The sequence below is a fragment of the Stegastes partitus genome, unplaced genomic scaffold (genome assembly GCF_000690725.1).
Source record: "Stegastes partitus isolate 25-593 unplaced genomic scaffold, Stegastes_partitus-1.0.2 Scaffold3, whole genome shotgun sequence".
Lineage (NCBI taxonomy): Eukaryota > Metazoa > Chordata > Actinopteri > Pomacentridae > Stegastes > Stegastes partitus.
This window is the reverse complement of record NW_007577734.1, coordinates 102176-115301: the sequence shown is the minus strand read 5'-3', so window position 1 is coordinate 115301 and position 13126 is coordinate 102176. Positions and strand designations below refer to the sequence as shown.

Genomic DNA, 13126 nt, shown 5'->3' with positions numbered 1-13126 from the left:
CGGCCTTCTTGGAGTCACTGGGTGGTGTCCTGGAAGAGGTGCCGCCTGGGGACTCCATTGTTCTCCTGGGGGACTTCAATGCTCACGTGGGCAATGACAGTGAAACCTGGAGGGGCGTGATTGGGAGGAACGGCCTGCCTGATCTGAACCGGAGCTGTGTTTTGTTTTTGGACTTCTGTGCTAGCCACAGATTGGCCATGATAAACACCATGTTCGAACATAAGGTTGCTCATAAGTGTACTTGGTACCAGAGTACCTTAGGCCAAAGGTCGCAGGACGTATACTCGCGTCGAATCGCGTCTTCACATTGACTTTACATGTAAATCATTCGCGCGAATGATTTTACTCACGTCTGGTGCGAACACAGCTGAGGCCCCTACAATATTATTTACAATATAAATTATAAATAAATAAACCCTGACTAATTTAAATATTATGGTTAAAACCAAATAATATTGTACAAATTTACGTGAGTAATTTGTTCAGATTCAGATTCAGACTTGTTTTCATTGTAACAAGTTCAATGAAACAAAAGGTGCAGTCCTTTCAGTGAAAAAAAACAAAAATATGAGAACTTTGTAAAACAATAAAAACTTTGTAAAACACTATATACAATATAAAAGAAATATATATATACAACTAGCAAAAAGAACTCTAAAAAGATTCAATTAAATAATGAGCACGTTGTATATTGCACAGAGTGGATATTGGGCACAGGGTAGTGGAGTTGTAATATACTGTATGTATATGTATATATATATATATATATAATTGTACTTAATTTTGCTAGAATATAGCAGTAAAAAAATTGTTTTTTGGCTAACCCAGGTATTGTTACATTTATTAAAATACTGATATACACTGCCCACACTGCAGCAGGACTGGACAAGGTGTGTCCATGGATGCTCAAGTCCTGTGCTGTTCAACTGGGGGAGCCGCTACAGCACATCTTCAACCTCAGCCTGCAGCTGGGGACAGTGCCCACCCTCTGGAAGACATCCTGCATTGTTCCGGTGCCGAAAAAGACCTGGCCCAGCGAGCTGAATGACTACCGACCGGTGGCACTCTCTTCACACCTGATGAAGACGCTGGAGCGGCTCCTCCTCCACCTCGTCAGGCCCCAGGTTCAACACGCCCAGGACCCTCTACAATTTGCCTACTGGGCAAATGCTGGGGTGGAGGATGCTGTGCTGTACCTCCTCCATCGAGCCCACTCACACCTGGACAAGGGAAGCGGCACTGTGAGGATTCTTTTTATGGACTTCTCAAGGATGGGAGTGGACTCGTGCCTGGTGGACTGGATCTCCGACTACCTCACTGACAGACCACAGTGTGTCAGACTGAAGGACACCACATCTGACACTGTGGTCAGCAGCACAGGGGCCCCTCAGGGGACAATGCTGGCCCCTCTCCTCTTCACCCTGTACACCTCGGACTTCTGTTACAACTCGGAGCTGTGCCACAAACAGAAGTAAGCAGATGACACAGCCATCATGGGGTGTATCAAGGATGACAGAGAGAGTGAGTACAGGAGTCTGGTGGACGACTTTGTTGTCTGGTGCAAAGAAAACCACCTGCAGCTCAACGCCTCAAAGACAAAGGAACTGGTCATAGACTTCAGGAAATCTGGACCATGCCCATGACCAGTTCTGATTGAGGCACATGAGGTTGAACTTGTACAAAACTACAAGTACCTTGGGCTGTGGCTGGACAACAAGTTGGACTGGACATGCAACACAGACTACCTGTCCAAGAGAGGACAGAGCAGGCTGTACTTCCTGAGGAGGCTCCAGTCGTTCAACATCTGCAGGAAACTCCTGTGGATGTTCTACCAGTCGTTGGTTGCCAGTGTCCTTTTTTACGCCGTGGTGTGCTGGGGCAGCAGCACATCAAAAAGGGACGCATCGAGGCTGGACAAATTAATCAGGCGGGCCAGCTCTACACTGGGCATGAAACTGGACTCCCTGGTGACAGTGGCAGAGAGGAAGACATTGAACAACTGCTGGCCATCATGGACGATGCCAGCCACCCTCTGCACACTGTCATCATCGCCCAGAGGAGCCAGTTCAGCGACAGGCTGCTCCTCCCCAGGTGCAAAACCAACAGGAACAAAAACTCTTTTGTTCCCCGAGCCATCAAACTGTTCAACTCTGAGCTTTGGGGGGGGGGGAGGAGCAGCAAGCGGGGAGAGGTGGGGAGCGAGGGGTGAGGAGTGAGGACATTGGGGTGAGATAGAGCATCATGCTGTGTGCAATATTTAGGCACTTTGGCAAATTTTGTTACTGTATCCAGTGTTATTATTATTATTATTACTACTATTTTTTACTATTGTTGTCATTACTGTTGTTGCTGATGTTGTGTTGGTGTTGTTTTTCTAGTACAACAATTTCCCTGAGGTGTACACCGAAAGGATCAATAAAGTTTTATTCTATTCTATTCCCATATTCAAATAAATACATTAAAACACCAGTGATGGTATGTTAAATACAGGTAATTGAGGATGGCTTTAAAAAGTTTTATTTATAATTTTTTAGAATTAAGTAATTATTTTGAACCCAGAGCCCTTTTAATTGCTGCTTACCTCATTCTGTGAACTTGCTGTCAATAATTTAATAATTAGTTGAGAAGTACTTTGGATGGTCAGGCTGCGGTTCACTCGCTGCTGGGACACCCGGCTCAGCTGCTTGTCTCCGGGCAGGAGGAGGAGCTAATCACCGAGAAACTTCGGGCCAAACAGTCCATCAAACATGTCCAACCGGGCGGACTGTGACACTCTTTTCACCCGGTGAGTCCCGAGCTTCCAAGAGCACCAGATAAACCGTTAATGAAGTTAATAAATACGGATAATAAATGTGTCGCTATTAGCATTAGCTTGCTACGGATCAGCGTTGTTAGGCTACAGTGGCTAGCTGACGTTAGCTACGTGGCTAAGGTTGTTAACTAGAGCCGGCGTGTTTGTGACTCTGCTAAGTGTTTCTGGTCGCTGTTGTGTGAAAACGTTTCACCATATAACGTGTCACACTTTGAAGAATACGTTTCATTTCGTGTCTGGCAGCTTGTTAAAGTTTTAAAAGTGTCGCCGGGTGTTTTTTTTTTTTTTTTTTGCTCGTCGTGTTTGTTGCCTTCGTGGCCGCCGTTGACTCACAGCGGGGACGACATGTAATTGAAACAGATAAAGATGTTAAAGAGACGCTGATAAAAACAAAAAGTACAGTTTGTTCGGTTTGTGGTCACAGCACGGTGATTAGAAACGTCCTGACACTGTTACTGGTTAATCTTGGGCTGAAGTGTTAGCTGTTGGTCTGTTACACAAACAGGACTCACGGTTTGTTAAAGTCATACCAGCTGACTTTAATGGCTTTTCTTTAATTATGTGTTTCATAATTGTGACTACAAACCAGACTGAACATGTGCATTCAGATAAAATAGGATAAAACGGACAAAAAAGCCAAAATTCTGATTCCACCTTCCTAAAGTCGAATATTTTCTGGTTTCTTTACTCCTCTGAGACAATAAACTCAATTTATTTTGGGTTGTGAACAAAACAAGACATTTCACGATGTCATTTTGGGTGTTTGGAAAAACTGACTGATAATTTCCTCATTTTCTGACATTTCAAAGAGTCAACAACTAATCGATTACTTCTCACCTAATAACTGAAGGACTGTTTTGATAATCAATTAATTGGCTTGAGGAATTGGTCAAGAAAAAAACATCTAAATTGGTTCCAGCTTCTTACTGAATGGTTTCTGGTTTCTCTATTCTTTCGTGATATTAAGCTGAATGTTTTTAGTTGTGGATAAAACAAGACATTTGAGAATGTTAGTTTGGCCTCTGGGAAACATCGATTTCCCATTTTCTGACATGTTATAGACCAAACATCGATTCATTGAGAAAATAACACTTTTTCAACAGTAAACATTGTCATTAGTTGCAGCCTTTGTAGACACACAGGAACATTGCAGCATCTCTGTCAGAGCTGTATATCTCTGGTAAATCACATCTCAAGGGAGCTGCTAGTCCGCAGCTACACTTTTTTACTGTTCAATATGATGTATATGAAATTGATGACCAGAGCGCAAAGCAAATTGTTCTAATTTATGTTGTCTGAAAATGTTTATTCTGGGCTTTGAAAGCAGGGTCCACTTCCCCTTTGTGAGCATTGTCATGACAACTGAGGTATCTCCACAGAAACTGGTCAAACTGAGGTGGTTGAAAGCTGAAAAAAAAGTGCCAATAAGTGTGAATGGGAAATTATTAATTTTCTGTTGGTTAAGAAAACATTTCAGCATTGGCAGGAATAATTACAAATATCTGAAGCTGACACTGCTCATGTGGTGACCTTACATGACACAATCATTAACCCTTATTGAAAGTCCAGCAGGACCGGATTTAAAGGGTTAATTGAGCCTTCTAGTCCGTACTTGCTGACTGAGCCTTACTCTTTCTCCTTAATTCATTATTAAGGCTCAAACTCTTTGGTGGCTCTGCAGGAAGGGGCAGAAACTTGAGATAGTGTAATGAGGAAAGGAGGAGACTAGGTGAAATCATGTGGGAACAAGGGCCGGAGGAACATGGAGTTTATTATGAGATGTGTGCAAAGGAGAACAACATGATGGTTGCAGCGTGTTCAGGGGAGAAAAGGCGAAGGATGGGTGAATAATTGAATTCTTCATACAGCGGGGCTGTGTTTGCGTCTGTGCTGCAGAGGGATGGGAAATATGGGCCATGCATTCAGCAAAGACAATAAGGGCTTTATTTCATGGCCAAGCTTTTCGTGTGTGTGTGGTTTAAAGAGCATGTTAGTGGAAAAGTGTGAACTTGTTTAGAGAGCTGCTGAAGAGGCACCGGGAAAAAATATGTGATGCAAGATTATGTATTGCACTTCAGTAAGGCTAAATACCCTCTTGGGAAATATTTCTGTGAGCTGGTTTGCATTTAAACTCATGTTTTTTACAGCATAGTCTTTGAAGTAGTGATTGCTTTTGTTCCTATTGTTCTTTAACAGAGACACAGTGTGAGCTGATGCTGTTTTGACTTTTATTTAGCCAAATGGTGATGAATTGTATATGCAGTAACATAAGTGCACTGCTCATTCAGACCAACCTTAAAATTGCTTCATCTCTGCTGCTAATGTACCAGTTGGATTATTCTCAACTCATCCAGATTGAGATCCTTTGTAACAAAAAGATCTTAAACATTGTTGTTTTTTGTTTTACAGCAAAGGCAATCTCTCTAGATGTTCTTTAAATATATGTTTAAAATGATAATACTTGACCACTTTTTTGTACAATGATTTAAAACGGTAGCCACTTCATATGTGACTCAGTATGGGTAGGATTTGGAGCTTTAGCCAAGCCAACACTGAAGCTTTATTTTCTTACTGTACCTGTTAGTTGTCCTTGATAGCAGAAACATCAGGGGTCATTGTTAACACAAAACAGGCACACATCTCAAATTTCAGCAGGTCGGATGCTTGATTGCATGTTTTTCCAGACCAGTTACCTGTTTGTGAGACTTAAAACAGATTCAAGATCCTGTTTGTATTAACTTATATGAAAGTAGAGTGGCTCAATAAAACTACTAGAGAAAAATATCTGTTTACTTATTCTCACATCTTTGTGAGTTCAGTCTGTGAATTTTAAGTTCCTGGTTACCCCAAATGTGTTAAACTTGTTTTTTCATGTTTGCAGCTTTAGATAATTTCTTTGCATTCACTCACAGCGAGCACATCAGGCAAAAATTCTTTCTGCAAATGATTTCAAATTGAATTTCCCTTCTGGGATAAATAAAGTTTTTTTTTTTCTTTTTTTCTTTTTCATTTCATTTCCAGATATCGCTCCCAGGAACTGAACAGAATGTCCTTGCTTTTTGTGTTGATGTTGACTGTGCATTTTTCATTTTACCTAATAAGCTCTAAGCATGGGAACATGTTTTCCCGCAGGACGTTCTGTAGCACAGTTTTTAAACCCACTCCGATCCTGACACTCTCATTGTAGCTTTTAGATGATGACCTAAACAGTAATTACACTTTTTTTAAAAAATGTATATCTGTGTAGAATAGTGCTACTGCTTTTTCCCCACTTAAAGTTAGTCATTTATTTTACAAAAATTGTGTTAATTGTCATGACGTTAGAAGATGGGTGTTATTTCAGGCTAGGTGGCTCATCTCTGCTTTAAACACTAGTGGAAACCTGTAGTCCTAGTTTGGTTCACCACACCTCAAGTGAGGAACAACTTTAGCGACAGACATAGTAGGCTACAGTAACTAGCAGTACAGTGGAACCTTTGGCAGAAAAACCTACAGTGTCCAAGAAAAGTTTCTGATGTTCCACAATAAAAAAGAAACTGCATTTAGAGGAAGAATTACAGTCAACAGAAGGCATATATCATAAGAATGTGTCGATGATGGTTGTGTATTTACTGTCAGTGCCATAAGAGGGAGACAAAAGTTTGACACTGCAGCCTCGAAGTCCACAACTAGTCTTGCAGCAAAAAATAATATATAATGTATTCCGTCAATTAATTACAGAATGAAGACGTCAGGACCAGAAGAGCAACAAACGGTAGCTAATGTACAGTAAAAGCCTGCATCTATGTGACACTTTGCCAGCAGAACCGAAAACACAATCAGAGCCTAAAATCTTCACGACAAAGTAAACCAGTAAGTTAAACAATAGAAAGACGTGTACACTGTACAATTTGATATAAACATGCATACATTTATGTGTCCTGTCGTTTTATCCTGATTCTGTTTATTATTACATTTAATTTAAAAGCCAAACCAGAGACAGCGGCTGCAAATTTCATGTATACTCACATACATTGCATCTGTTGCATAGCTCACCTCTGTGGACCAATATTTTCCCTAACTGTCCATGTTGAATAAACTACAAAAAATTAAATAAACTGAGCAAAATTGTGGTGCACATCCTGAGGAAGCGGGACCTGCCAGCTACCTACTCAGTATTCTGCCTGAACAGCACAACAAAGCTCTGTTGCAAACAAAGAACGATTGAAATATGAGCCTTTTTTCCCCCAACTTGTTGTGTTCTTCCCCGTGTTCATGCTTTCATTTTCCCCAGCCATTGTCCTCAGGATTTCTATTCAAACTTTATAAGAACATTTATTAAAAATGATCATACAAAGCAGTTTGTAATACTGATTTGTGCTTCAGATAAAAAGATGTTGTAGTCTCATTATACACAGTCACCGCATAATGGGCATTAAACAGACAGTTCTTTGATTTGAAGACATGAAAAATGCTGTAATTATGTATGTTGACATCTTCAAAAATGAATCAAACTTTTCAAACTGAAAGGATATTATGTTTTTCTGTCTGTACAGTTTATTCACTATTGTACTTGCCTTTCTGCTCATGTTCTCCCTTGTGCTCATCCCCAGGCCATAGGAGTGATCACCCCCAGCCCACATCTGACAAAAAGGATGAAGACAATACTTCCATGACCTCCTTTGATATCGCCGTGCGAGGCCTCCCTCTGGCCTTGATATCCATGACACAAGCCGCCACCTCTGACTCGCGTTTCCACTTGAAATGGCGGGCGATCACTGTGGCGACCCTGCTCGCTTTAGTGCTCATGTTATATCTGCACCGGATAGTCGGGGACAGAGATGCTCCAACCAAAGGTTACTACCGCAACAAGGTTCATGGTTTTCAAATGCACAGTGAGGGCGAGGGCGACACCCTCAGGGACGCTGACAGGCAAACCCCACAAAACCTCGCCTTACACAAGAAAAGGGAAAAACGTTACAATGACACATACCCGCTAAGTCCACCTGAGAAGACCCGGCATGGTATCCGCTACCGAATAGGCATCATTGCAGACCTGGACACAGCGTCAAGGAGCTCCAAGGATCAGACGTGGTTCAGCTACATGAAAAGAGGCTACCTGACTGTTTCGAGCAGCGCTGACAGACTGGAGGTGGAATGGGATGTTGAGACAGTCACTCTGGAGAGTCACCTGGCAGAGAAAGGACGAGGTATATAGATGTGTTATATTGATATGTGTTAGCGTGCTGGGAATAATGTGTGGGTTAACTCATTGCCTTATTATCTCGGCTGCAGGTATGGAGTTGTCTGAGCTCGTGGCCTTCAATGGTCACCTGTACAGTGTGGATGACCGTACTGGTGTGGTGTACAGGATCGAGGGAAGCCACGCCGTCCCCTGGGTTATATTACCTGATGGTGATGGTTCCGTCTCCAAAGGTCAGTCTCCTCTAGATGTCCTAAAGTTTCAGATTGGCTTTAGCATGTTGGCCAGTGCAAACACAACAACCCTCTATAGCCCAACCCTAATCTTTTAATAATTGCCAAAGTTACACAGTTTGTTAGAGTCACAAACTATAAAAACAGAAAAAATGATCAGATTTTCAACTTTCCAGCAGCCCTTGATCTCTTCATCTGTGACCTGATGTGCTGTTTTGAGTGAAAAATTAATAAAAATCTAAGATTAAAATTGTGATATTTATTCAAAGTCACTATATTTCATGTGTTCCATTTACAAATTCGTCACAAACATACCATTTGCACTAACCTGATTCAATTCAATTCAATTCAATTCAATTTTATTTGTATAGTGCAGTTTACAACACGTTATCACACAGCGCTTAACAAAGTAAGGTATAGACCTTACAAATTTAGACAGAGAAACCAACCTCCGGCAGAACCAGGCTCAGGGAGGACGGCCATCTGCCTCGACTGGTTGGGTGAGAGTGGGGATGGGGGGTGGAGGATAGCAGTTTGAGAGCAGTAATAGAGCAGAACAATAGATATGAATATAAGTATTTTGGGTGTCGGTGAGGCCAGCAGCTGGAGGTCAGGGACGTGAAGCTCCAGATCCAGAGACGTCCGCAAGAAGCACAGGACCTCAGGGGAAACACAGAGTTAGTGACATGTAATGGTGGTCATAGCTATACGGAAGGAAGCGAGAGGAGAGGAGAAGAGCTCAGTACATCATTAGAATCCTCCGGCAATCTAATGCTATAGCAGCATAACGAAGGGACAGTTCAGGTGATCCTGAGCAGCCCTAACTATAAGCTTTATCAAAGAGGAGCGTTTTTAAGCATAACCTTAAAAACAGAGAGGGTGTCTGCCTCCCAAACCCAAACTGGGAGCTGATTTCATAAGACAGGAGCCTGATAACTGAAGGCTCTGCCTCCCATTCTACTTCTGGAAACTCTAGGAACCACAAGTAGACCTGCAGTCTGAGAGTGAAGGGCTCTGTTAGGATGATACGGTACGGTAAGGTTTTTAAGGTAAAATGGAGCTTGGTCATTGAGAGTTTTATATTTTTAAAGCAGGATTTTAAATTCTGTCCCGGATTTTACAGGGAGCCAATGAAGAGAAGCTAATACGGGAGAAATATGATCTCTCTTGCTGGTTCCTGTCAGAACCCTGGCTGCAGCATTTTGGATCAGCTGGAGGTTTTTAAGAGAGTTATTGGGACATCCTGATAATAAGGAATTGCAATAGTCCAGTCTAGAAGTTATAAATTCATGGACCAGTTTCTCAGCATCACTCTGAGACAGTATGTTCCTGATTTTTACAATATTACGTAAATGAAAAAAGGCTGTCATGCAAACTTGTTTTATATTGCTATTGAACAACATATCCTGGTCAAAAATAACTCCAAGGTTCTTTACAGTAGAACTGGAGGCCAAGGCAATGCCGTCTAGAGTAGCTATCTGGTTTGATAGTGTGTTTCTGAGGTGTTTAGGGCCAAATACAATAACCTCAGTTTTATATGAATTTAAATGAAGGAAATTACAGGTCATCCAGGCCTTTATGTCCTTCAGACATGCCTGGAGTCTGACCAACTGATTGATTTCATATGGCTTCACAGATAAATTATAGCCGAGTGTTTTCTGCATAACAGTGGAAATTTATGCAATGCTTCCTAATAATATTGCCTGAAGGGAGCATGTACAAGGTAAATAATATAGGTTCTAACACAGAGCCCTGTGGAACTCCACAACTAACTCTACTGCAGGTGGAAGAATCATCATGAACATGAACAAACTGGAATCTGTCTGATAAATATAATTTAAACCAATTAAGTGCAGTTCCTTTTAGCCCAATTAAACATTCCAGTCTCTGTAATAAGATGCTGTGATCCACTGTATCAAATGCAGCACTGAGATCCAGCAGAACAAGTAAAGTATTAAAAATGTCTGTGCTCCTTGGCGCAAATGTGAAGCCATGAGTGACTTTGTCGTGATCGGGAGTCATGAGACAAAAACAATTTGGCTTAACTGGGCTGAACTCCAGGCTGTGTTTACACAGAGAAGATAGGTGTCAAAAGTAATTCAAAATGCAAAATGTAAGTAGTAAAATATTTATAGTACATGGAATTACCATGTTTTTAACTGAGTATTGGCAACACTTACGGAGACTTGGGAAAAGTTTACATGTTGATTCCAGTTTTGGTAAAAATAAATAATAATAAAAAATAACCTTCCTTTTCATCTTTTTTTATGATTTATGGTATATTTTGCAGTGAAAAATGAGCTTGCAGTGAGTAATAATGTAACAGGAGCAATAAACGCCCAGACCCTGCTTCGAAATTAGAGGGTCAAAAAAAAAAAAAGAAGCATACACTTTCCTTCAATGGCTTAATATTTTTACTGCACTGAAAAAAATGCAATGAGCATCTGCAGAGATTATTTAAATAAGGGTCCAAAGACAGCCAGTGCAGCCTTTCTGAAGCTGGGAAACAAAAACCCAACAGGAACATTAGGGGAACAGTTTTTTTCTCATTTCTGTCTCCTTTTGCTATGTGCAGGATTTAAGGCTGAGTGGCTTGCAGTGAAGGACGAGCACCTGTTTGTTGGCGGTCTGGGGAAGGAGTGGACCACCACCTCCGGGGAAGTCATCAACAACCACCCAGAGTGGGTGAAAGTTGTTGGCTCTAACGGGGATGTCGAGCATGAAAACTGGGTGCCGCACTACAACGCCCTGCGGAGCGCAGCAGGGATCCAACCACCAGGTGCTGAAACACTGCTTTTATTTATTTTTTACAGTCCCGTCTACATCCAACAGTGTCTAAATTTCATCACATCTTCTTTTTCACAGAGAGGTAGTATGAATTCTGTTTAAAATCACATTTAATGTTCATTTGTTGCTACTTTTGTATTTGTATTTGTAAAAAAAGACACTAATCTACTGCTTTATTTTTGGTTGATGTTTAATTCTATTATTATTTTACTACAGTATTATAGGAGAAATCTGTGTATCATATCAACTACATCAATCTAAAATACATAACTGATTTAAGTTTATGCAAAACTTAAATCTTAAAGGAAACAGCATATCATTTCTATCTTGCTGTCTCATTTTTGCAGTTTTCCCTCTCATGCTGCAGTCACACCAAATTTATCACACAACCTCAGGAGCTAGTATGGCTTTTGTCCCAACACTGCTACTTAAAAAGCATTTTATCAGACATATTAATGTCTTTATACTCAGTGCAGCCATCTTTTCTGTTCTGCTGCTTGTATTATTTCAGCCTACAATTATAAAAAGTATATAAACAAACACTGTTTCCTGAAAAAGAGATCAGTCCGTTTTCACAAACTGGCTTGATATAGGTGAACCATGCTCAAAATTCAGACTGAACTCTGTTCACAAAGAAGGTGCATCAGGTTTTGACCAGACGTACATGTGTTTTGCCTTGCTTTATATAGACAAGAGTACAGGACAGCTTGTTTTTAGCTTTAAAGACAAGAATCGGATCCATGTATTGCTGTCTGAAAGCAGGACTCACAACACAGATTTTGTGGATTCCGTTATCCAGATTTTTGCAGCCGACAGTCAGATGTCGCTTTTTTACAGATTTTAATGACTCAAACTGAACTATAAAATAGCATTTTGCGAAGTGGAAATCACACCCAGGATTTTTCCCTCACATTTATTCCTGTCCATCTCCCTTGTACAACTCTTCCTGTTCTGCAGGCTACCTTATCCATGAATCAGCGGCTTGGAGCGAGCGTCTCCAGCGCTGGTTCTTCCTCCCTCGCCGCGCCAGTCATAAGCACTACGAAGAGACCGCAGACGAGCGCCGAGCCACCAACCTCCTCCTGTCCTGCCCCACCGACTTCTGCCACATAACAGTACGGCACGTTGGACCATTCAACCCAACCCATGGCTTCTCCTCATTTAAATTCGTTCCTGATACGGACGATCAGATCATCCTGGCCCTGAAATCAGAGGAGGACGCTGGCCGGATTGCCACCTATATCATTGCGTTCACACTAGACGGTCGGGTGCTGATGCCCGAGACAAAGATAGGAGATGTGAAGTATGAAGGGCTGGAGTTTATCTGAAAGCAGCAGCAGTCCTCCAGCAGTTAGCAGATGGAGAGAGTGTAACATTCCCTTCTGGTTATACTGTGACTGAGAGGCACAAGACTAGACGTCAGGGTAGGAGGCTGCTATGTAACCAAGGAAGGACAATGAAGTGTCATAAACCAGACCTGCAGATTGATGCAGCCAAGTTGTCACTAGTCAGCCTGCACCAGATAAGATTTTTAATGTTTTAAAGTCAAAACTACTTCATATCAATGCTGCGAGATCTTCATTTTTTATAAACCTTGAGTTAAACAGCCTCGAATAAATCAGCATTACGGATATTCTGTAGTTTTCTGGCGTAAAAGGTAAGTAAATTAGAAGCCTTCAGTCCGTCAAACACCACGTAAAGTTACTCTCCTTTTCTGCAGCCAAACTCTGCTGGTCAGACACTCAGGGGAACAAACATTAAAGAGCATTGAAAAAAATAGGAGTGAATGTTCTTACATTACTTGAAATATGACACCTACTCATTACTTTATGTTTTACTTTACCTGTTTGGACACACTGAACTCTCTCTTATCTTTACTTGACATTTATCAACTGCTCATTAAACTACAAGCAATAAATTGTTCTGGTTCAGTTCACATTTGTTGATAAACTGAATATTACAGAAGCTTCTCAAGGCAGAGAACAAATGAAACACCAGCTGATTTATTTAAAGATTAACCATTAATATATTGCATTTGTATCCTCGTAAAAGGAAAATAATTAAAACTTGTCTTGTTTAAATCTCTTGTCCTGGTTGAGTTCACCAGCTGCA

At 41.2% G+C, this 13126-nt stretch overlaps 1 protein-coding gene across 2 annotated transcripts; it reads left to right on the top strand.

Annotated features, from left to right (window-relative positions):
• The first annotated feature begins 2673 nt into the window (after positions 1–2673).
• cant1b (calcium activated nucleotidase 1b) lies at positions 2674–13095 on the top strand. Of its 2 annotated transcripts, none has more exons than XM_008276404.1 (5): positions 2674–2785; positions 7405–8001; positions 8087–8227; positions 10803–11006; positions 11972–13095. In XM_008276404.1, exons 2-5 carry the CDS (start codon positions 7464–7466, stop codon positions 12340–12342), a joined length of 1254 nt encoding a protein of 417 aa, XP_008274626.1. In that variant the 5' UTR covers positions 2674–2785; positions 7405–7463; the 3' UTR covers positions 12343–13095. The 2 variants fall into 2 exon arrangements, with proteins under 2 accessions (XP_008274626.1, XP_008274634.1); XM_008276412.1 differs by lacking the exon at positions 2674–2785 and adding an exon at positions 6544–6664.
• Positions 13096–13126: the final 31 nt, after the last annotated feature.